The sequence below is a fragment of the Myotis yumanensis genome, unplaced genomic scaffold (genome assembly GCF_028538775.1).
Source record: "Myotis yumanensis isolate MYYU_CA2020_CCGP unplaced genomic scaffold, mMyoYum1.0.hap1 SCAF_4, whole genome shotgun sequence".
NCBI classification, from domain to species: domain Eukaryota; kingdom Metazoa; phylum Chordata; class Mammalia; order Chiroptera; family Vespertilionidae; genus Myotis; species Myotis yumanensis.
Genome location: NW_027223755.1, coordinates 52,848,085 through 52,871,080, shown reverse-complemented (window position 1 = coordinate 52,871,080; position 22,996 = coordinate 52,848,085). Strand labels below are relative to the sequence as shown.

Sequence of the window (22,996 nt, the reverse complement as noted above, 5' to 3'; positions counted from 1 at the left end):
GTGTACTGGCCTGAGGCAGCGTCTGCTGGCAGCTAAGGGTTAGTCAAGGAGGCGATAATACTTCTTAAAGTCAATACCAAACTCAATATTGCATTATTAATAGAATATATTCAGCCCCGGCTGTTCTGCATTTGTACAGCAAAAGCTTCACCGAAACAATGTAGGTTTTATTTATACGGTTTAAACAATAACACGGCTCATAAACTCAGTTCAGTTCTGAATCCTATAGACTAGAGGTGTAGTTTGGGAATTGCGTGTTTGTGACTGTTAAGCCAATGTTAAAATCTGGTATTTGTGAAGAATTTTCTGGAGAGATTTTTCTCTAGCTCTTCTCCTATAGGCGTCATACTTGTGTCGGTGAAGTTGGAGACTTCTCACATAAAGAGAAAACTTCGGAAGAATATTGAGCCATATTCAGGAGCAACTACTTAACCCAAGAAAATGCATTAATGCACAGACACTGGTTAGAACCAATGTTATGCTTGTCCACCTCTCAGCAGGGTTAAGCCTCTGACCTTGCATGCTTCAGGCTGTTCTAGTAAAAATGTGAAGAGCAGCATCTCAGTTATTTACTTAAATGATACATGTGTGCTCATCTAATGAGGTTTTTAATTTGATCATATATATATGAATTATATGACATCTAATGTGAGTAGAATTATGTTTTTAACTGCAAACAGATGAATGTATTTTTTGGAATAGTAAAAATTGTATAATATGAATTATGTGAAGATACACTGTTTATGTCAATGAGATAGGCCTTAAAGACCCTAAGTTTCTAAGGAATTGAAACAAAAATGTGGGGTGTTTGAGTCCCAGTTCATTGTCTCATGAAATCGAAGAATGAAGTCAGAGGACAAAAACCCTTAGCGGAACTGAAGAATATTGAAAGAAGCCAGTCCTGGAAAAGGTGCAGCTGGGGTCCCAGGAACAGCCCAGTGTCCAGTCTTCTTTCCACGTTACAGTCATGTGTTCAAGTCTATTAATCCAGGTGTAGAGTCCCACACGGCCATAAGCCACGCGGGCACAGGGGAGCATGTCTCCTGCAGGGGAGGAGGGGACGGAAGCAAGTACTTTTTAACCTAGTGGGTGGGTACAACCTTGCTAGCTCCTGATTGGTCATTTCAAAGAATTCTGCCATAGCAACATCCTTGGGATTGGTTTATACCCCTTACTGTCTGATGATTGGTTATCTGCAAGCTGCCTGTCTTAGCAACATCCATACATTTTAAAGTTTGTTCTCTGTATGCTTCTTCCCTTCCCTGCCCTGGTGGGTTGCCTTAGTAACTCCGCCAGGTTCGGTTCCGGTTCTACTTCCTCCTCCCGCCCCCTAGGGCCCCGCGTTCCCGTCGACATAGCTTCCCTCTGTCTCCTACGAAAGAATTACATTCTCTCACAGCACTTTATAACTGAGCCATGTAAATATTCTTCCCACTATTATCTATCTGAAAGTTACTTCAAGTAAATCTTGTTTCCTGGCTTTTCAACAGCTGATCAGCCAGTTAATGGACAGGTGGTGTAACCGTGTATTCGGCGGTCGCCTGAGAAGGAGCGGCGGCGTGTGTAGCTATGAGAACACGGTCCGGCCCCTGACGGGCTAAAGCTCAGGATGAAGTTGTCACAGTCATGGAACCCCTTCACTCTTGCTAATTAATCATCGTGCACAGCTAGTGGGGGGTTTCTACTCGCGGAACCTGGAGACTCTCTCACTCCTGCCCTTGGCTAACCCAGCGACCTCCGTTTCCAAGTCTCGGTCCCCACTGGCGTGCCCGCCGGCACCCACACTGCTGACCGCAGAGGCGCTGCCCGCGGGGCCCACTCGGCCCGGGTAGGAGGGCGCTGCAGTCATTCCGAGGTCAGCACTGGCTGCTGGTATCGGTGGCCAAACGGAGAGGCCGGCCTTCTTTGTTAAAAGGCCTGTAACTCGAAAAAGATGAGTAATCGCCGGAAAATAAAATCAACACAAATCGAGTTGGCTCTTCAGGACATTCCAAGGCTGTTTCCCCGGACGCCGGGGGAACTCAGGCAGTTGTTCCGAACAGGTTAAGCCTGGAGGTCGAATGTGTGAAGACCCTTTCCCGAGGCACCAACACATTTTGATTAATTAAGTTCAAAGTGATGATGGTTCTTTCATTACAACTGAATATACTAACTGTTAAGGCAAGGTCTAGCAGATGGGGGCGGGGGTGGGGGTCGCGTCGAGCTCAGCGCTGGGTGGTTTGCGGTGCCCAGTGAGACTTGGTGCTGCTGGAGGGGGAGATGCAGATGGAAGGTGAGGCTGGAATCGAAGTAGTGAGAATGTCGCCTCGTTACTACCAAAGCAACGCAGGCATTTAACCCAAGTAACAACACAAGCATGATTAAGTGACTGGTGTAATACTTATGGTGGTGAATTTGCATGGTGATGTTTGTTGATTCGATGAGTGTTTCACAATGAATACAATGGGTGATCTCTATTCCTGGAGTTATAGAGCAGCAGGGAAAAAGCACAGTGGACTGAGACCAGAGATGTGGCTTCTGCCACTCACCCCTGAGTGACCTTGGGCTTGTCCATGACCTTTGAGAGCGGACCACGGAATGTGTCGCGAGCTCGAGTTTCTCTAACTTTCCTGTGCGGGCCAGTCTCCTGGGAAATCTGAACAGTCAGATTCTGATTCGGTGGGACCTGAGGTTCTGTTCCAGCCAGCTCCCTGGTGAGGCTCATTAGGCTCATCTGTGCATCTGACCTAGAGTAACAAGGGTTTTCGAGGTAACGTCTGAAGTCCTTTCCAACTCTGAAATGCTGAACCTAGTCTTTATCCTAATCTTGGAGAAAAAAAATTATATTGTGACATCCTAAAAATTAGGACAACAGTTATTTATTGCATGACTTGCTGATTAATAGTACACATTTGATAGTTTATCGGAAACTTTCATTTTTATTTGTTTTCCAGAGAGTCCTATAAAATAGATTAGGATTGCTCATCTTATTTATTTTTATGGATGGAAAAACGGGGAATAATGCTTTAGATTGACTTTTTTTATTGTTGGCCCTATTATAGGTGTCCCCCATCTCCCCTCTTTGCCCCCTTCACCAGACCCTGCCCTCCCCTCCCTTTCTCCCTCACCCATACTGTTGTCTGTGTCCATGGGCTTGCGTATATGTTCTTTGGCTATTCTCTTCACCTTCTTGCATCCAGTCTGCCTCACTCACCTCCCCCCTGAGTCTGTCAGCCTGTACTATGTGTCCATGCCTTTGGTAGATTGACTATTTTTGCTCAGGCTAGTACTGGCAGTTGGGGGGATTAGAATTACATATTTTGATCTTCTTTTGTACCTTGATATTTTTCAGGCCACAGCATGGAAATTGAGTTTAGGTGCATGTATTATAATCAATTCTACATAGAGTGAGGCTGCTTGTCATGAAATATCAGAGTACTTAGCACTTCGCTGAGCATAGAGTAGATAGCAACGACACTTAATAAATGAATAAGCAATCTTGTCCTGTGAGTAATCATGCACCTGAGTTAAGTTTTGGTAACCATGAACCAATGACAAGACAATGCCTATTAAAAAGACTCTGATTTATCAAGCATACATTCCTTACGTGAGAATTTGCTAAAGGGTTTTCTAATCTATTCTATATATCAGGTGAACCTGTTTTTGATGGGTTTATTGCAAAACTGATTAGTACTCTGCTGTGTTTCTTCTGAAAATGTATTCTGTCCTGAGGCAAGTAATACACTGTAATCGGCAAATGTGCTGAAAGAGTAGATTTGGATATTGATCGGTTTATTTTGAAAGAGAATATATGCTTCCCACCACAACGACTTGTAATTTTTTTTTTCTCTTGAAGGAGTATTTAAAAGAACAGCTGTTTTCTATGAATGGTTCAGAGGAAAAGCCATTACCCATCCGACCTTTAAAAACAACCTTGAGGAGTGTGGAAGATCAGCCTTCTGCCTTTAACCCTTTCCATGTGTACAAGGCATTCAGTGAAAACATGCTAGATCAGGTATGTAATGGTAAATTTAATTTAAATGTGTGATTTCTTTACACTAGTAAAAGAAAATGGCTTGTGTTTGAATATTTACTCATAAGCCTCTTTTCTCTGAAGCAAAAGACCTTATATTTATTTATATGGTCTGCAAAAATGGACTTTGAAAAGTTATTTTACCTTCTTCCTATTTGTCAAACTGATTCATATGTTTGGTCTGTAAAATTTAGCTTTTGACCAGGTCAGTTCACTGCGGGCAGAGGGAACATCTGTTTGGCTGTGTCTACAGAAAGACCGAAAAACCAGGCATTTTGTAATAGTCTTCTCTCCTTCCCTTCCCCCCACCCCTACCCTTTAATAACCACACTCACATAATACCTTGGAATCTTTATCAATTTACCTAATTTATCAGCTAAATCATAAAATAGTTTACAATTAATTCTAACTAGAGCACTTAGCTATTTTAGGTAGCATGTGTAAATTCGCTTTTTAAAATATATAACCCTACACACATTCCTGAATTTAAAATGAATTTGCTAATGATCCTAAAGTCGGGATGTTTGGAACAAAGTCACTGTGATAAACACCACACATTTTTAAATGTTGGATTATGCCATTGTTTAAGCTGAACGTCGCAGTAGTTATATTAAAAACATCACCTTTATGCCAACATATTTGAAATCTGAAGTTGCTTCTGCTTTATTCATTCTTCTGGTGACTTTTCCGAGAAGCCTCTTGACAGACTATTTGAACTAACAGGGCAGAAGAGAAGGATTGCTTGACCTAGAGCTCTGATGAAAATAAGAATTAAAACAATGGCCTAATTCGGGATGCAGATAATATTTTTACCATGCCAGTTACAGCCCTAGTCTACACTCATCAATACTGTAGTAGAATAAGACCTTCAAATGCTGACAACCCGGGGCAGAATTCTGCTGCTCTATGACAGGACTGGAGTGCTCCATTAATCAGCAGGTGACAGGGCAGAGTTCTCGTTGGATTTTAAACATCAGCCTGGACTCTTATCATCAAAACTATTTAGTTTAAGGAGTTTAAACATCTATGATACTTTAAAGCCTAATATATTGTATAAGTTTGAGCTTATTGGCTGCTTTCCGGTATTGTACATTAGATTACTCTAAGCCATAAATAATCATTGTGGCTGTTAAATTATCCTCACTTCATTTAAATAAATGGCATGCTTTATTCAGTTCTGAAACATGAGATTATCTTTCACAGTAATTTTTCTCCTTGTTCTGTTGTGAAATTATCTATTAAATTAGAAAAAAAGAATCACTTATTTTATTTACATTTATAGGTCCTAATAATTTCCCCTTTAAAGCATTTTCTTAACCAAACAGATAGCATTAATATCACACTGTAATTAAGCTGTGTCTATAATTTGTCATAGCACTTCCAAGTTTGTTTCCTTTTTTTAAATCCATAGAGAGAGAGAGAGAGAGAGAGAGGGGAAGGGAGGGAGAGAGAGGGAGGGAGAGAGAGAGAAACATCAATCTGTTGTTTCACTTATTTATGTACTCATTGGTGGATTCTTGCCCTAACCAGGAATTAAACCTGGAACCTTGATGTATTGGGATGATGCTCTAGCCAATAGAGCTACCCAGCCAGGGCCCCAAGTTTGTTTTCTTAATCAAACTTCTGGGTACTTAAAGAGACTATAAACTGATGTGTGAAAAAGTTACCAATTATTTTTCTTTGCTTTGCAAAGAGTCACCCTCTCAGAGAAACTTGTTGGGTAAAAGCCATTAGCACTTGCAAGAAAAACGACTCAAGAAATTGATTTATGTTTTTATAAATAATGACTATATCTCCAAATGGATTTATAAATTAATTTCTGTCTTATTGGAATAAAAACCTTCTTCTGTGGACATGATTGATGTTATCTGTCTAAGTCCTTGTTCTGAACCCCCCTCCTTCTTAGTTAGTCTATCACAGCTGGAGCTTTAATTTACTGATCATATTAACTCTGATTAATAACTAACAATAGCGTCTTCTCATTTATCAACAGTCAGCCATCACAAAATGGAGCTGGAATTGGTCAAACTTGCTGCCAAATTATCTGGGACTGGATAAGATGACCTTCAGTGTGCTGCTCAGAAACAGGTAAGATTGAGAATTTGAGGGATCTGGTTGGGGGTGGAGGTATATATATATATATATGTATATATATATATATATATATATGTGTGTGTGTATACATACATACACACACATATATATTATACATATTATCCTTCTTATATAGGTGTCTATAGGTATATATATCTGAAATTATATGAAACATACTTTCTAAATGTTTTTTTTACATTTGCAAAATGTAAACATTTGCAAAAGGCAGTACATTTTTTTTCTGAAAATAAATTAGTTGATTTTAGTTTGAATTTTAAATATTTTGACTGTGTATATAATAGACCAGTATGATAAACACCAAAGGTTATTGACTTGCATGTCATTATAATACTATGCCTTTGTTTACAACAACTTAATGAATGCATACAAAATGCCAAGCCAAATCAACTCCTCTAACCAGGGAAAACATATAAGTAAAACTGTCATGGTTGAATTTTTGCTGTTCAGCCAGTTAGTTTGGCCCTGTCTTGCTATTTGGCTCTCTCAGTATATTACTTACACACACATGGGCATACATACACACATACCTCAGAACTACCCAATGAAATAATGTGTTTTCAGCCTAGAAATCTAAACATGTAATTTATTTTGCACAAAAGTATAAACATTTTTCTTTATATTTTTGGGTCAATTAATATAGTTTTTTAAAATGCTTTTAAATTTTTCAGTGAAAAGTGTAAGGTATACATTTTAAAAATTGGATTTCTCTATCAAGTATCACATTTTCACATAAGATATATATGTGTGAGACACCTTTTATTGTTCTAGTATCTATTTGCTTATAGTTACATCTTTGTGACATAGAATGTATTTCTATATTTTAAAAAATATATATTAAGTATCATTTTTCCTGAAAGACAGTAATGACAATGACATAAGCACAATTGTCAAATCATCCTTCAGAAATCTGGGTGCCCAAAAGAAAATATCTTGAGAGAGAAAAAGAGAGAGAGACCAGTATTCCCCAGATGATTGTTACTGTTGTTGTTTTCTAAAGGCAAGTTTATTGTCAATAACAGCTGTAGCTTAGATGTGTGGTCACAGTGGTATTCCTAATATTTTATCCCTGAAAGAAGTTCACCACCCACCCATCATGGACAAAGCTGAACAATCCAGAACAATCCCCATCAAGGGCAGGGCCTTCTCCCATCGAGCTTTCACCCTGGCAGGCAGTCGTCCAGAATGCACGCTGTTCGTGCACTAGGCCCCAGAGCTGTTCCTGTCCTGTCCCACAGTTGCTTAGAGAGGTTGGAGGTTGGAACGGTGGAAGAGAGGCCAGGTCTTGTGTTGAACCAATGGTTATATGATGTTTATTCAATGTTAAATGTCTATCTGGAAACAAATTAGTAAAGGTAAGTCATTTGTTCCTGCTATTTGGAGATTTTGGGGATTATATATGTTAACTGCATTATATTTTGCTAAGTTTCTTCAGTGCATTGAGGCTTCCAATCCACTTAATGGTACTCTATTGGCAGTACATCCTTCCAAACTTACTGCATTTGCTTTGAATAACATTCACTTTTATGTGAATTTGTGTTTGCACCAAAGTTGCATATTGTTATTTTTGTTTAACAAATTTAGATATATTCAAATTAGGTCAATAGCTATTAAAATCTTTTTCCCTGAAATATTACTGCAGGAGTGAGTGGAAGAAAAGAACTCCCAAAAATTTAGCCAGAAGTAACAGGTCAAAAACAGTTCTCTTGGGAAAGGATCATGGATTTTTAATAGAAACAGCTAGAATCTCATCTTAATAAGAGTCTTAGATTTTTAAAGAATGGCATGCAAAGTATTCTGATCCAAACTACCACACACCACAGCTACAATGAATATAATTGATCTACTTTGGAAGGATGAAAGACACCTGAGAGTCTTTAATCTCTTTAGCACTTTCCCATTTATTTTCAGAACATTATTTATAAGACTTGATTAATACAGAAATGGTAAGAAAACTGTTTCCAGTGTTTTCTCTAAGAGACTCTCTTATTTGAACTTATCTAAAAATGATTTTTAAAAAAATATTGCATTGAACTTTTGACAACATGGTTATCTGAAAATAGTTATTTGAAAGTGAAACTGCAGAAATTTGTACTTTTAGAATGAGAGTTATATGTGCCATTTTACATCCTCTGCTCACTATCAGGCCTCATCTCAAAACATTCCCCTCCAGTTCATGAGTTTGAATTTCATTGCCTTCCTCCTGTTCAATGGATTCTCTAAGATCTTTCCCATTTTTGCCGTCTTTATAATTGCAGTTCCCTCAGCTCTTCACATGGCCAGTGCCGGCTTGTCCATGTGGGGCATGTTACCTCCTCAGAGAGGCCTTCCCTTAATCCTAACCCCCAGGGTAGAATACAAACTCCATAAGAATAGCACAGAGCCCATCTTATTGTGTGTCTTCAGTACCTATAACATCCCTTGGGCATATAATAGCCTCTGAGTAATATTTGTTGAATTAATTAACAAACAAATGAAGAATAAGAATGCAGAGAACAAGTCAGCTCCTGACAGATGAGCTCAGAGTTGGCTTTCTCTAAATGTGATGTTTGATCAATAGTTATGTAGGTGCCAGTTGTATACCCTGGAATAATCTCAAGTAAAACATTATCTGCATGCATATTCATTCTCTTCATTTCCCACATTTGGGTGAAAATCAGGTTAATTAAGCTCTGCATGGTTAAAATGCCTATTATTATTATGTAAAGTTTGGCTCAGATTCAAAGCACAAAACACTGGTCTTTATTTTTAATTAATTGATCCTATTCAAGCCATAACCTCTTCAGCAACAGTCTGATCTTTACTCCTTGGTTCAGTTCTTTGGCATTTGAGTGATATAGGGTTAGTATTTGTTGAATGAAACTAAAAATGCAAGTTGAACATTTTAAGGTGGAGTTAGCTGACAAAAGTATTCAAGCAAATCTTTGTAAACTTGTGACTTATTTTTTTCAAGACATTTGAGGAAATATGCAGTTGCTGAGACCTCAGGAAAAAAGATATATATTAATGATATATATTTTTCAACTTAGAAAGTTTGCCATTGTTAAAAAAAAAAAAGGCTTCTTAGAGGTTCAGAAAATCAACATATACATCAGCTCCACACCTTTACCTTTAATGCCACATAAGATTGTGCATTGATCTTTTCAAATTATAAAGGAACTTTTCCCAGTTTCTTACTATTAGTTTCTTGCTTGCTTTCTCGCCCTCTTTCAAATCAGCCTTGTGAATGAGCTTGCACGAAGAGGAACCTCTATCTTCCTTCACTCGGGCAAATCTCCAGATTGCCATTTCCATATTGTTTTCTTTGTCACTGGAACAAATTTATGTTGTCCCTTTTCTTTTTACCTTATTTATTCCAGATTAATTCCCAAGAATTGTAGTGTTGAAAATAATCTGTGAATACAATGGAATGCTATGCTTTTTAACCATCTAAATATACTGCATATGAGCTTGGCTTCGAGTTGAGCAAACATAATTAAACATGATGGCAGGAACAGCAGAAGGGGTGGTGGTGGCAGATTCCTGGCCATCACTTTGGGGCCTTTCCAAGGGACAATAACCATACGTCTGAGAGGAAACAGAGGTTAGAAAACATGTTTTAAAAGAGTCATTGATCTGTAGAGTTGATTGTTTGCTTTTAATAGTAATAATTGTTAAGGTACCTTTATGCTATCGGGTTGTAGTGTGTGTGCCCTGTGGTGTGTAGAGACTAGAAAAGACTGCCTCTGGCCTGTCACTGCCCGCACAGCACTCTCCAATGACCGTTCTCAGGCAGTGCTGCCATTAGCACTGTGTTGCTCACAGCAGTGAATTCCTGATGTAGTAGAGGCTGCCAGTTCTGCAGAGGCGGGTTTCAGAAAAAGGGGAAACTGATTTTATGAATACACACCTCGGGACCATTACATATGCCATGACATTCATGCTTTAGCTCCTTAGGAAATCCTTTTCTTCCCACCTCCACCAAAAGGCCTCAGACTAGTGACTCTCCTCACATCACCATCTTCTCAAGCAGGAGCAGGCTTCCCTCCCGTCCTGCAGTCCTAGCACAGTGTGTGTTCTGCAGAGATCATCGAAGGCTTATTTCAGATGTATACATTTAACACTCTGATCCTCGGGATTCCCACAGGTTAGGGTGCTAGTACATGAACGAGACAAACCCATGCATGTGTATTGGTTTCTGTTTGATGACTTGTCTATGTTGTCCTTTATGGTGCATAAAATACTTCCACTCAAATCCCCTTTGACGCTCAGTTCAGCTATGTAAGAAAGACAGATACCACAGGTTGCAAAACGTTAAATGACATGCCCAAGGTCACTGATCTCAGATGACATCTGGAACTCAAAATGAAGTCTCCTTACCACGTCTGGAGCTTTACCTACCGCACCGTATTTCTAGTCGAGGCTTCCCCCCTACTTTAGTTAGATATAATTGACATGTTCCATAAAAGTTTGTGTTGATTTGACACACAGATATTGTGAAATGATTACCATCATCTTGCTGACACCACCAGCACATCACATAATTGCCGTTTATTTTTTGTATTGAGAACATTTAAGATCTAGTCTCTTAGCAACTTTCAAATACAGATGATCCCCAGCACACATTGATTTAATTTAGATTTTTCAACTTTATGAGGTGGTGCAAAAGTGATATGCATTCAGTAGAAATCATACTTCAGATTTTGAATTTTGATCTTTTCCTGGGCTGGCGATATATGATATAACATTCCCTCATGATGCCCGAAGCAGCAGTGAGCTGTAACTCCCATCAGGCATACGATCAGGAGGGCACACAACCGATACTCACAGTGTGTTCAGTGTGTCAGCTGATTTTGCCCTACTATAGGCTAATGTAAGTGTTCTGAGTACATTTTAGGTGGGCTAGGTTAAGCTATGATGTTCAGTAGGTTTTCCACTTGCAATGGGTTTATCAGGATGTAACCCCATCATAAGTTGAGTAATGTCTCTATTTCACACAGTCTTATTAGCTATAATCACCATGCTGTACATTAGATCTTCATCTTAGAACTGGAAATTTATACTTTTTTATGAGCTGTATATTTACTATAAAAATACTGATCATGAGGACGGCAAACGGAGAGAGCACTTGCCATGGCTGGCTTGATCTAATGAATTACATGCACATGTTTAACTGTGAAACCTTACAAAACTAGTGTCATGTTATAAAACCTTATAAAATTAGTGTCATGTTACCATCTTTTTCCTGCTGAGGCAGAGAGCTCTAGGAGCTGCTGCTCAGCTTCGGGCTCACATCCATCTTCTTAACCACGTCTCTCTTCTGCTTCTCCAGAGCTTTGCTTACTGTATTCACTCAACAACTATTTTGGAGCATTTACTTTGTGAAAGGCATTTATTTCGAATAAAGTAACAATTTGCTGGAGAATGTCATATGACTCAAAGGGCCCTTGAGTGCTGCTTCACAAAATCCTAATTCATTTTTAATTTTTACTTTGGTTGTCACAACATTTGTCTCCTCTCTACCTCCCTGTATCTTCCTCAGGAACTGGCTTCCCACCACCACTCTATCAGGACAATAAAGTCATCTAATGCAGGGTGGGGCAAAAGTAGGTCTACAGTTGTGAGTGCGAGAAACAGAGTTTATTCTTGCATTATTACTTATTAACTATGGTATTATTTTCATATGAACAACTGTCAACCTACTTTTGCCCCACCCTGTATAAATCTCCCAACTTTCCTTCCCAAACCTCAGTTTTGTTTCTATCATCTCCAGTCCTTTGTTTCTTGTATCTAAGTTTGAAGAAAGAGAGCTTTCTTCTAGTTGAAATTTGAGAGGTAAGTTGACTTTTTAGATTGTGGAGGGCCTGAGGGCTAAGATGTTTGGACTTTACTAGATTTGAGGGAAACACCAAAGCCTTTGTACATGGGAGTGACAAGAACAGAGAGCTTCTTTAAGATATTAATAACAGCTGGGGTAGAGAGACAGAATAACTAAAAAGAGGGAAGGCTGGGTTAGAGACTATAGCTAGAGACGGAGGAAGGGAAACCACATGTCAGATATAAAAGATGTTCCCAAGGAAGCTTGGCAGCTCAGCTAAATCTGTCCCTAATTTGTATAAGAGCTAGGTGTGATTCTTTCTCTTTGAAGACAGTGGCCCAGGTATTCTTTAGGTAGAAGGAGTGCCATCCTTACCATTGCTTCAAAGTGCATGAGTTGGTTCACATTCTCCAAGCCAGTGCTAAGATGGAATTAGAGTTACAAGAGGTTTTTTGTTTGTTTGTTTGCTTGTTTGTTTCGGGGGGGGGGGGGGGGGAGGATAAATGATAAAGAGTAGGAAGGGATAATAGGCCAAAAACAAACAAACAAACAAACAAACAAACAGCACCCTTCAGACCGAGTTACAGATCTGTACTGTGAAAGGTGGTGGGGGTTGGGTTGGAAGAGTCTCAGATAGCAGGGTAGTTCTAAGAAAGTTTTGACAAGGCCAATGGGACGCCTTGAGCTAAGGTCACACGCTGCACGCTGGAGGAGTCTCATGTCCTGCAGGACTGGGCTGGCACTAGCACCTCCACCGTACCCAGACACTGACTGTGATCAGCTTGGGAGAAGCATGGCCTGAGCGTAAACGTGATGGGAAAAGCAGAGGAATAACAGCTGGGGCCATTAGTCACCATGCTCTCTGCAGCAGATGTGCATGGTGCATTTCCATGGCTACCCTGGTGAGGATACACAGTGATTCTTAGATATGGAGAGATTTTATGTGCATGTGTTATATAAGTTAACAGGAATGTGATTTAAGTAAAGGTCTCTATTATTTCAGTGAGGTAGAAATCAGACAACCTAAATAAATATTTTAAATGCTATCGACAGAAATGCAAAATTGGCAACATTTTGATGAAAGGAAGGTATATTAATTTTCTCAATAGCAGCCACCGGAGAATTATTGGCTTGTCAAGTTAAACCAAAATTCACTTTGTAATGAATTTTCTTCTGCCTAATTATGCATTCATGTACTGGCACTTTGGGGTTCTTGCAATGGATCAAAAGCTATTAAAAACTTGCTCATATGGAGTACATTCCTTTTTCAATAACTATTCTTTAATTCTTCCTCCTGTCAAATCTTGTTCAGACCCCAAAGCATCTGTGATGTCTTTCTATAAAAGTTTTAGCAGGGGTTCCACCAAGAGTAGCTGTCATAGACCCATTGATTCAGTTTGAAGATGAAAAAGCCATTGACTGCTTTCAGGCTAATAGGTCATCATGGTGTATCTCAATTTGTTTATGTTCCCATATCAGCATACTAGTAAAGAGAGGAAATTATCTCTTTGGAGATATTTTTATTATGACAAAATTATAAAAAGTTAAAATGTCTATTAAATATAACAAATCTGAATAACTAATAATATTGTTCCCTTTATATATTAATATTTATAACATTTTTATTATTTATCACAGTACTTCTGGTGTCCTGTATACAAAATTAGACTGAATACCTGTAGTATTTTCTTATACTGTAAATGAAACTCTCACCTTTATGTTCATTGAGTATAAAGTTCTAAATCTGATAATAATATGAAATCTGGAGGGAAATTTTTAAAATCAAGATGTTTTTGTATTTAGATTATCCGTATGAATATAATTTTGAAATTTATTTTGTAATAATACACATGTATTATTTCAAATGGTACAGGAAGATAAGATAACTATATATATAAAAAAGCCAGTGACTGTAATGACCATAGCGACCATAATGACCAGTCCCTATGACGTTCGCAGTAGCCAGCGAACTGACCCGATCAGGGGGTGGGGCTGGCCAGCCAACCTCATGGCCCCTCCCCTCTGCTGGCCTGCTCCTGATCGGACCCTCCCACCCCAATCAAGAGTGGTGAGGCCAGCCAAATGCCCACTGCCTTCCCCTTGACCAGCCCCGCCCCCAACCAGCCTGCCCTACCATGATAGGCCCACAGCCCCTCCCCCCAGCCAGCCCTCCCCTGATTGCACCCCCCCACCCCAATAGGAGGCGGGGCTGGGCGGCCAACCTCCTGCAGCCCCTCCCCCTGGTTGGCCATGCCCCCAATGGGCCCCCACCACCCCTGATTGGCCCACAGCTCCTCCCCCTGGATGGCCCTGCCCCTGATTGCCCCCCCACCCCAAAAGGGGGCGGGGCCAGTCGGCAAATCTGCAGCCCCTCCCCCCACCCAGCCTCACCCCAGATCGGCCCCCCCCACCCTGATCAGGGGCAGGGCTGGCAGGCCAACCACCCATGTCCCCTCCCCCAGGCCGCTGACCCCCAATTGGCCCCCCAACCCCAATTGGGTGCGGGGCCCACTGGACAATCACCTGTGGCCCCTTCCCCCAGCAATCAGGGCGGGCCAACTGGCCAACCTCCCGCCATCTCCTCCTCCCAACAGGCCCAGCCCCTATCTGCCCCAATTGGGGCTGGGCCAGCTGGACCCCACCCGTGCACGAATTCATGCACTGGGCCTCTAGTAAAATATAAAAGTTCTGCTCTTCAGCTCCCAAGTCACATAAATCCCACTCTAGTTGTAACCATTTGAACCATTTCTGTTTTTATTTATTTTGGTTGAAAAATATAAGGAATATGCTGTACCACTAATGTTTAAAAATTTATCAACCTTGCCCTAGCCAGTGTGGCTCAGTTGGTTGGAGTGTCATTCCTTACACAGAAAGGTTGTGGGTCCTATTCCTGGTCAGGACACATACCTACGTTGTGAGTTTGATACCTCATCAGGGCACATGCGGGAAGGCAACCAATTGATGTTTCTCACATGATGTTTCTTTCTCCCCCTTTTCTTCCCCTTTCTCTAAAATCAATAAGCATGTCCTCAGGTGAGGATTAAAAAAAGTTATCAACTTAATATTATTGATTTCTTGCAATGAAAAATACAGAATTTTACTGATGCTACCTCCTACTCTCCTTCAAGCTCTGCTAGCAAAATTTTAATTTCATTTCACTTCTTCTATTGGTCACCTTTATGTGATATATTATAACCCCTATTTTAATCAATTTGGGTTTTTAAATATTTTATTAAGTTTATATAAAGTTAAAGTCACTCTTCTTGGTGTATAGTTCTGAGTTATGACAAATGCATCATGTTGTTTAACAATCCTCACAATCAAACTCACTCCAAAAGATTCTCTGTGCTGACCCTTTGTAGTCGGTCTAACTTTATAAAGAAACTGTATCTTCCCGTGTTTTACGATGCCTATGAGAAATCCGATGCTGGGCTGATTCTTTTTTCCCCTTGTCATCTCCCTGGATGCTTTTTAAAAATAACTTTTTCCTCCTGGTCATTCTGAAATGAGGTTATGTCTGTGTGTGAGTCTTTGGTTTCTCTTGGTACTGAGTAGAGCTCTTCAATATTGTGATTTTCTTCAGATTTGGAAATTTTTTTCCCTTATAATATTGATTATTCTCTTTGCTCCCATTCCCGGTTACATTTATATAGTTTCTGGAATTCCCATTAAAGACAGATGTTCTGATTTATTGTTTCCTCAGATATTGCAAAGGTTTCCTTTGCCTTGGTCCTCCATTCTCACACTCTCTATATCCTTCCCACCTCTTTTTCTTCAGCCAATTCACTCACTTCAACAGCTTTAAGGGATTATTCCAGGGATCAAAATCAAATGCTGTTAAGGGCTAGACAAGTAAAAGTAAATATGTGACCGCAAAGTATAATACAAAAGGGAAAAGTGAGTACATAGTTGGGTAAAAACATCCAACTTCAATCTTTAAAAATGCTATGTTAGCAAGATAATGCATGTCTTCAGAATGGATTAGGCTCATCAATATGAACCTCTAAATCTATGCCCAAGTCATCCATAGCTCTAGTTCTAATTGTTGAATAAGATTCCAGATCACATACACTTGGATTTTTCACTGTAATAATATTTTAATGTAATAACTCTCATTTTATATAGAAGCTCTAACATCATAATTATCTTCATTAGAAACTGCCTCCTCCTCTTTAGAGTTGTGAGATTTCAATTTATGGCACTAATATTTTTCTAGCTTCAGCCTAGAAACCTTGAATCACTTTGCAGAGTTTCCATTTTTGGTCATTTATATCCTGTTACACACCAAATACCCTCTTAACATTTCTCCCAGCCATTACTTTTTATCTCCTAATGTCCACTCTCGAAATCCAGTGTCCTCATCCACTGATGCCTAGACATCCTGCTTATCCTTAACTTTTAATCATTTATCTCTGCTGGATTAAGGGGTTTTTAGTTTTTAAATGTTCCACTATTATGAAAACAAATAGAAATTAACACTAACATTTTAAAACACAGAAATGGTATATTTACAATTGAATCCCACCATCCTGTTCCAGCTCTTCATTTCTCCTCCTTCTCTTCACATATATACAGCACACACCTCCTTTTGCACAGCCACGATGAGGGGGTATCCATACCTACAATTGTGAACTCTACATTTCTCACAAAACTAGCTTTGCCATTCATCCGGGGGAAGGCATAATTTTTATTCTCAGTGACAGCATTATGCCAAATTAATGCAGCACAATTTAGCTAGCCTTTCCTCTATTACTTCCAGATTTTTCTTTGTTTTGTTTTTTCATATCACACTCCATGAATGTGTAGATTACTTCCTGATGCTGATAGAATAAAGGTGGAACACAAAAAGACACAGGCAAACTTGTTTCACAAATTACCAAATAGTCCAAGGAGTAAAAGCTAGAGTGAAATATAGAGATTTATAAATATCTTTTTTTTTTTTTTTTTTTTGCCATTCTTCTGCTTCAAAACTGCAATGTGGCTCCATTGCCTGTAGCACTAAATCCAAACTCACCTCCAATTTCAAGGCCTCCTTCTCCTCCCATTCACCAAATGCCTCCTTTAACACAGGTCCATTTGCCCATTCTTGACCATAATAACCCATGGTTTAAAATCTTTCTCCACCAGTTTACCTAAGTCTCCTTTTTCTTAGCTGTATAAGAGATCATAGCAGCATCTTTCTTTTTGTGAGTGGACAGGTCAAAAAAGGTTAACTCCCAGCAAATACTCAGCACAAGGTCTGGAACATAGAGAATGCTCTATAAATATGATACAGATGCTTTTGCCTATTATTTATTTAGTCCTCTCTTTTAGAATAGTTATAATGGTAAACATGAGGCCAGGGACAAAATAGGAAGACACAGCTCAAGCATCCTGATAATTGAAAAATGGGCAAGGGAGGACAAAGGAAAAAAAGCAGAAATGAGAAAAAAAGACATCTAGGGCACTCTTTATCAGTTGCTGGCTGTGTGTGATGAATGGATGCAAGGTGGAAGTTGAATTTAGAAATGATGTCTGCTATTCCTGAGCCCAAGGCAGGGAAGGTGTGGTCACAAGGATCAACATTTGACACTTAATAAACATAAAGGTCTGTTGTGCACCAAGTCCTGTGTTCAGTTCTGGATTTTGAGTTACTCAGAAATTAGGATCTAGACATGGATATCTGAGTAGATGGTGCCAGCATTCATGATGAAACTTGATCATCCCTCAGACTGTCATCCCCCAAGTTGGCCTTCCAAGTCTGTTCAGGTTCACCATCAGGGTCCTCTCCAGGCCTTGAGCTCTCAAAAAGCCCACATTGTCCAAGTTCTCAGGGCATTTATATACTGTTACACATGTTCATGTTCAGCATGTGTTATCTTGTGATGTTCACTAATGTTTTTTGGTTGTCTCCTCAGATAGACTCTCAGCACAAGGAGAGCAAACATCTCGGGCTCTTCTTGCTTGACACTTAACCCACAGAAAACAGTGGTGAAAGCATAGGTCTGTACAGGTCATGCTTTTTGCCTCCCAGTCTAAATTTACTGTTTCAGAAGGATTTTCATTTGCTTTTAGACCTTTTTGAGGTATAGAAAGGATCACTAAGACAAAGAGGCTTTGTTAATTCATTTACTAAAAACTTTATTAAACTATTTTAAATTATATCAAATGCTTATTAGAATTTAAACAATACAAATGTTGTGTAAAGTAAAAGTTACTAATCTCCTGCTCTGCCTCACCATGTATCTTATGATTCCACCCACCTGAGGTCACAAAGCTGACCTTTTCTTTTCTCATTTAAACCTTCAAATGAAGTCATCATTCTGAATAGAATTTTTAAATAAAAAATTATCAGGGTAAATGTTGTGATTTAAAAAAATAACAGATAAAAATAGAATATTCAAGTAAGTTTTCTACAAAATAAAAAATTATCTGAAGTTACAAAGAGATACAGGATTTAGCCATTGACCTGGAAGCTGGTGGATCTCTTATTGTCAAATAATTGATATTCCAGGTTAATGAATTAAAACCTATTAATAGAGCCGTAGGATAAAAGAATTGGTCTGCCTTCAGAAAGGAGTCAGTAACCTGATTACGATTTTGTTGTTTACCTGTCTCATTTGCCCAGAAGACTCTTTTCCTCAGGATTATGTCTTTGCTGTATGTGCTCATCTAACACAGCCCAAAGCCAGTCATAAACATCTACTTATCCATTTCAGCAAATCAGATCTGTAAAGAAAGATAGTTAGGACTGCCTGGAAAAAGAAATCTTTGTGTAAAGAACGGTCCAGACTCTTGTTATTTTATTATATAGGGAACACATTTGCTAGCAGATGAAAGTAAAGTATTATGTAACCCACAAAATACAATGTTGCTCATAAGAATACCTCCATCCCATTATTCAGTCCAGCAAGACTTTGAGTAAATAGGAGGCTCTGTGACTGTTTGTTAATTCATGCATCCATCAAACATTCACTAGGCACAGCAGATAAAGAAATGAGCCAGACACAGCCCCTGCTGTCAAGAATACAGAATCTGGTAGAGGAGACAGACTAAAAAATCAGTGGTTATAGCTATCCTAGAGGGTCATGCTAGTTACCATAGAAGTTCAGTAGGAGATCACAGAGGAGGGAGAGCTAACTCCTCAATGCAGGGACGGTCAGGGAACATACCCAGGAGATGGGGATACTTCAGCTGTGTGTTGGTTGAACATGACTCAGCCAGGTAGCCAAGGTGAGAAGTGGTCTAGACAGGGTTTGACACAACCTAAGAAAGATAGTACGTTGTATCCAGGTTATTTTGGCTAGAGTAATGATCTCTTCGTTGCATTTTTCACTTTGAAATCAGTCCTATTTTCAGCATAGAGACCCAGTGAATGAATGTTAGGCTGCTTAGGACAAAGTCGAATGCTGAACTGAGTGAGGGGTGGTGGGAGGAGAAGGGGACAACTGTCCGATGTAGGCCTGTAAGTGGAAAATATTGAAAGAGCCACAGATTCTTCCTTTTGAATCCTGGGCCTCATCTGAGCCTGAAGGTTTTCAGGCATGTGTGAGCAATTGCGGGGCTGTGAAATTCATAGACCAAATGGCCTTGTAGTCTGTCGCTAAAATTCTATTTGCCTTCTATGGCTCAGATGGGATGTACCTTTATGAAAGCACTCTTGGTGCATGATTGATGGCTCTTCAGACAAGATGTGCTAGTTTAATACCAGTCTTGGTCAGGAATGAGAGGTGCACCTGATTTGTCCTGCTCTTCACCTCTCAGTGTGCTTGCAGCTTGTTCTGGAGCTGTGTGGTTTGTTCTTTACTTTCTCTCTTAATGTTGTTACCTATAGAAGTGGGAATAGCCACAGGTGGTAACAGCACCTCCACATCAGTGAGTTCATGTTTGTTGCTCTGAACTGGCTGGTCTGAGATGGCCCCAAACTAAACTTATAAGCCCCCGGGGTCTCTGGAGAAAACAGTGTGTGGACTGATATCTTAAAGACTCGTTCATTTTTCCCATTTTTGCAAATAGTCTAAAAGGAATTTTAGGACTGAATTTTTATTTCAGCAAAAGTACGTACATTTCAGCTATAGATGTTTGTTCCTAACAGCTCTGAGAATGTGGATTATATGTGTGATTTTAGTGCATTCGTTGGAAATAATGTTATTTTTCACAAAGTAGAAACATTCGTAATTTTGCTACAGGGAAGAATATTTGCGTCCTCTCACACATTTTATTTAATAATTTTACTTCTTTAAAAGCAAAACAGCACACAATTTGAAAATGAAATTTCCCCAAAGTGTTCAGTTTGCTAATATGTTTTTTCATTTTCTTCATTATGCTATAGTGGAATGTTGCCATGCTTTGAAGTGTGCAACTTAGCTCCCTGGAGGCAGCAGATGGTGTGACTAGCTGTCTTTTGGTACAGGATTTAGCATGAGATTGCATCTAGGACTGGCTGAGACGGGGGCCCTGCCCTCAAAGAGCATTGACTTTTGTCCTAATTAAATCATTATAACATTTATATGAATTATTATTTTTACATATGAAAAACCCTGCAAAACTGAAAAGGGTTTGGTAGTTTTTTTAAAGCATCCCTTTTTTATGTTTATGTAAGGAAATATTTTATCTAAAACAATTATATTTGCAAGTGTTTTTTCACCGTATGTATGCCTCATTGCTAAAGGACCAGCTGATCTCGTGGGTGGGATATGATTTTGTTGGCATTTCCACCCTAGTCTGTGATCCAGTCTTCAGCTTTAAAAGTCTGGCAATTTGATTTCATATAGGAATATTGAGTCACAATAACCAAACTCATAACAAACTTTTGCAAAATCAGAGTTTTATTTTACCAACTTATTGTGAAAAATACAACTTCAAGCAGATTGGTCATTCTCTCTCATGAGGTGAATGGACATCATAGGTTAGGTTATGGCAACAAAGTTTGTTTAGGGAGTAGGAGTAGACCCTCCCTTATTAGGACCTGATTCACATGTTGCCAGTCATGGTGTCCTTGCTTCTGAACTGTGTTAATTTTTTATTCTTTCTGTGAATTTTTAGTCCTCTGCTGACTAGCCTCTTATATCATCTCTTTAAATAGAACAGTGCAGGAGAGAAAAATCTTTCCCTCTACCCTCCTCCCCCCCGCCCCCCCCCCTCGCCCCCCCCCCCCACCCCAGATTAGAAAACTGGGTCTATGAAAGATATGGACAACAGGCAGATTGACAGGAGAAAAATTAATACTTTTTAAAATATATATTTGTATTGATTTCAGAGAGGAATGGAGAGGGAGAGAGAAATAGAAACAATGATGAGAGAGAATCATTGATTGGCTGCCTCCTGCACACCCCACACTGGGGATTCAGCCCACAACCCAGGCTTATGCTCTGACCGGGAATCGAACCATGACCTCCCAGTTCACAGGTCGACGCTCAACCACTGAGCCATGCCGGCCAGGCAGTAATACTTTTAATATACACGTACAGGGGCATTATAGGAAAAAAATTAAATATCTCACAAAATAGTAAGATTTGAAAACTTACATACCACCTTAATGAGGCAAGGGGAGAAGGGATGTAGTAGGCCTCTTAGGGGAGAATAAATGATTTTTAGGAAAGATGAATGGGTCCTTAGAAGAATAACGGGAGGTGTGATGGTTTGTGACAAAGTTTGGACTGGTGTGGACATCTATCTACTCTTCTCTCCTGTGATGACTCAGCTTCCCTGGTTGATGAAACTCTCAGGGAGGGGATTTATGTAACCACTGAGTTGTTTTTGGAGCATCTGTCTTCAGGCAGATAAAGGGAGTTCAAAGAAAACCTCTCTCTGCATTTGCTGTTTTTCAAGTGCCTTCAGAACTAATTAATCAATATACCAAAGCAGTGGCATGTCCTGAATTCCTTCCACAGCTAATAAGCACTAAGTTGAAAATGTAAAATAATTTTATCTTGAGGGCAAACTCCAGGAGAGGAGTGTTTTTCCAGTAGTGCTGTGATCTATTAGCAATGTCTGCCACAGACATAAGAAAAAAATGGTGATGCATAATTAAGTGACTCACATTTGCTCATCCTGGCTCAAAGCCTACCTTAGTATAGAGAATCAAATCACACTCTGATTCACATTTAGGGACAGCATTCTGCAGTCTTGGAAATTATTTAAGAACATACTTTTAAAGCTGGAAGAAATCTTAATTTTCTCATTTTGTAGTTGAGACAACATTTGTCTTAAGGGACTTACTGAAGTTACAGAGCTAGTAACTGAGCAATGATTCAAACCTAGCGTTTCTAACTCCTAGTGGTCTAGCTTATTTTCTTATAAACCACAGTAAAAATCTAAGAATCCCAAAGACTGACAATTTCATTTTCCAACTTAATTTGAGAAATCGCTTTGCCCTGGTAGGATTAAGATTTTGATTATTTTAGGTCAGCAAAATAAAAATGAGGATAGCTATATAGGCCAGCTAGCTATACCTGATCTGTGGTGCACATTAGAATTATTTGGGAAGAGAATTAAAAAAACAACAACAAAACCTACCAATGCCCAGGCTTCCAACTGACCAATTAAATAAAAATCTCTGGGGTGGAGGACAGTAGTTGGTACTTTAAAAAAAGTTTTCCATGTGATTTAATCCAGGATTTAATGACCACTTTGTGAATGTTTAAAGTCATTGTTGCACAGAGAGTGGACTGGTGATTGCCAGAAGGGGATTGGGTGAAAGAGGTGAAGGGAGTGTGGACATGGACAACAGTGTGGTGATTATTGTGGAAAAGGGCATAGAGGGGATAAATGATGATGGAAACAATAAAATAAAATAAAAAATAGCCCTAACCGGTTTGGTTTAGTGGATAGAACATCAGCCTGCGGACTCAAGGGTCCCAGGTTCGATTCCGGTCAAGGGCATGTACCTTGGTTGCGGGCACATCCCCAGTAGAGAGTGTGCAGGAGGCAGCTGATCGATGTTTCTCTCTCATCGATGTTTCTAACTCTCTATCCCTCTCCCTTCCTCTCTGTAAAAAATCAATAAAAATATATTAAAATTAAAATAAAAAAATAAAAAATATATTTAAAAATAAATAAAAAATTTAAAAAAGAGTAGTAGACTATTAAATACT

The 22,996-nt window shown here is 39.4% G+C and overlaps 1 protein-coding gene across 3 annotated transcripts in view; it reads left to right on the top strand.

Moving 5' to 3' along the window:
• Positions 1 to 22,996, top strand: part of KIAA0825 (KIAA0825 ortholog) — a 362,385-nt gene that overhangs the window by 172,109 nt on the left and 167,280 nt on the right. For 2 of the 3 annotated variants that reach the window (XR_011471210.1, XM_070412335.1), the window contains exons 19-20: positions 3,836 to 3,994; positions 6,006 to 6,100. Coding sequence is in view for 2 of the 3 variants with exons in the window: in XM_070412335.1 (XP_070268436.1) it covers positions 3,836 to 3,994; positions 6,006 to 6,100 (254 nt within the window). In the remaining variant the exon portion in view is untranslated. Of the gene's footprint in view, positions 1 to 3,835; positions 3,995 to 6,005; positions 6,101 to 22,996 lie in introns of those variants that run through there. The other variant, XM_070412336.1, reaches the window with a different exon arrangement.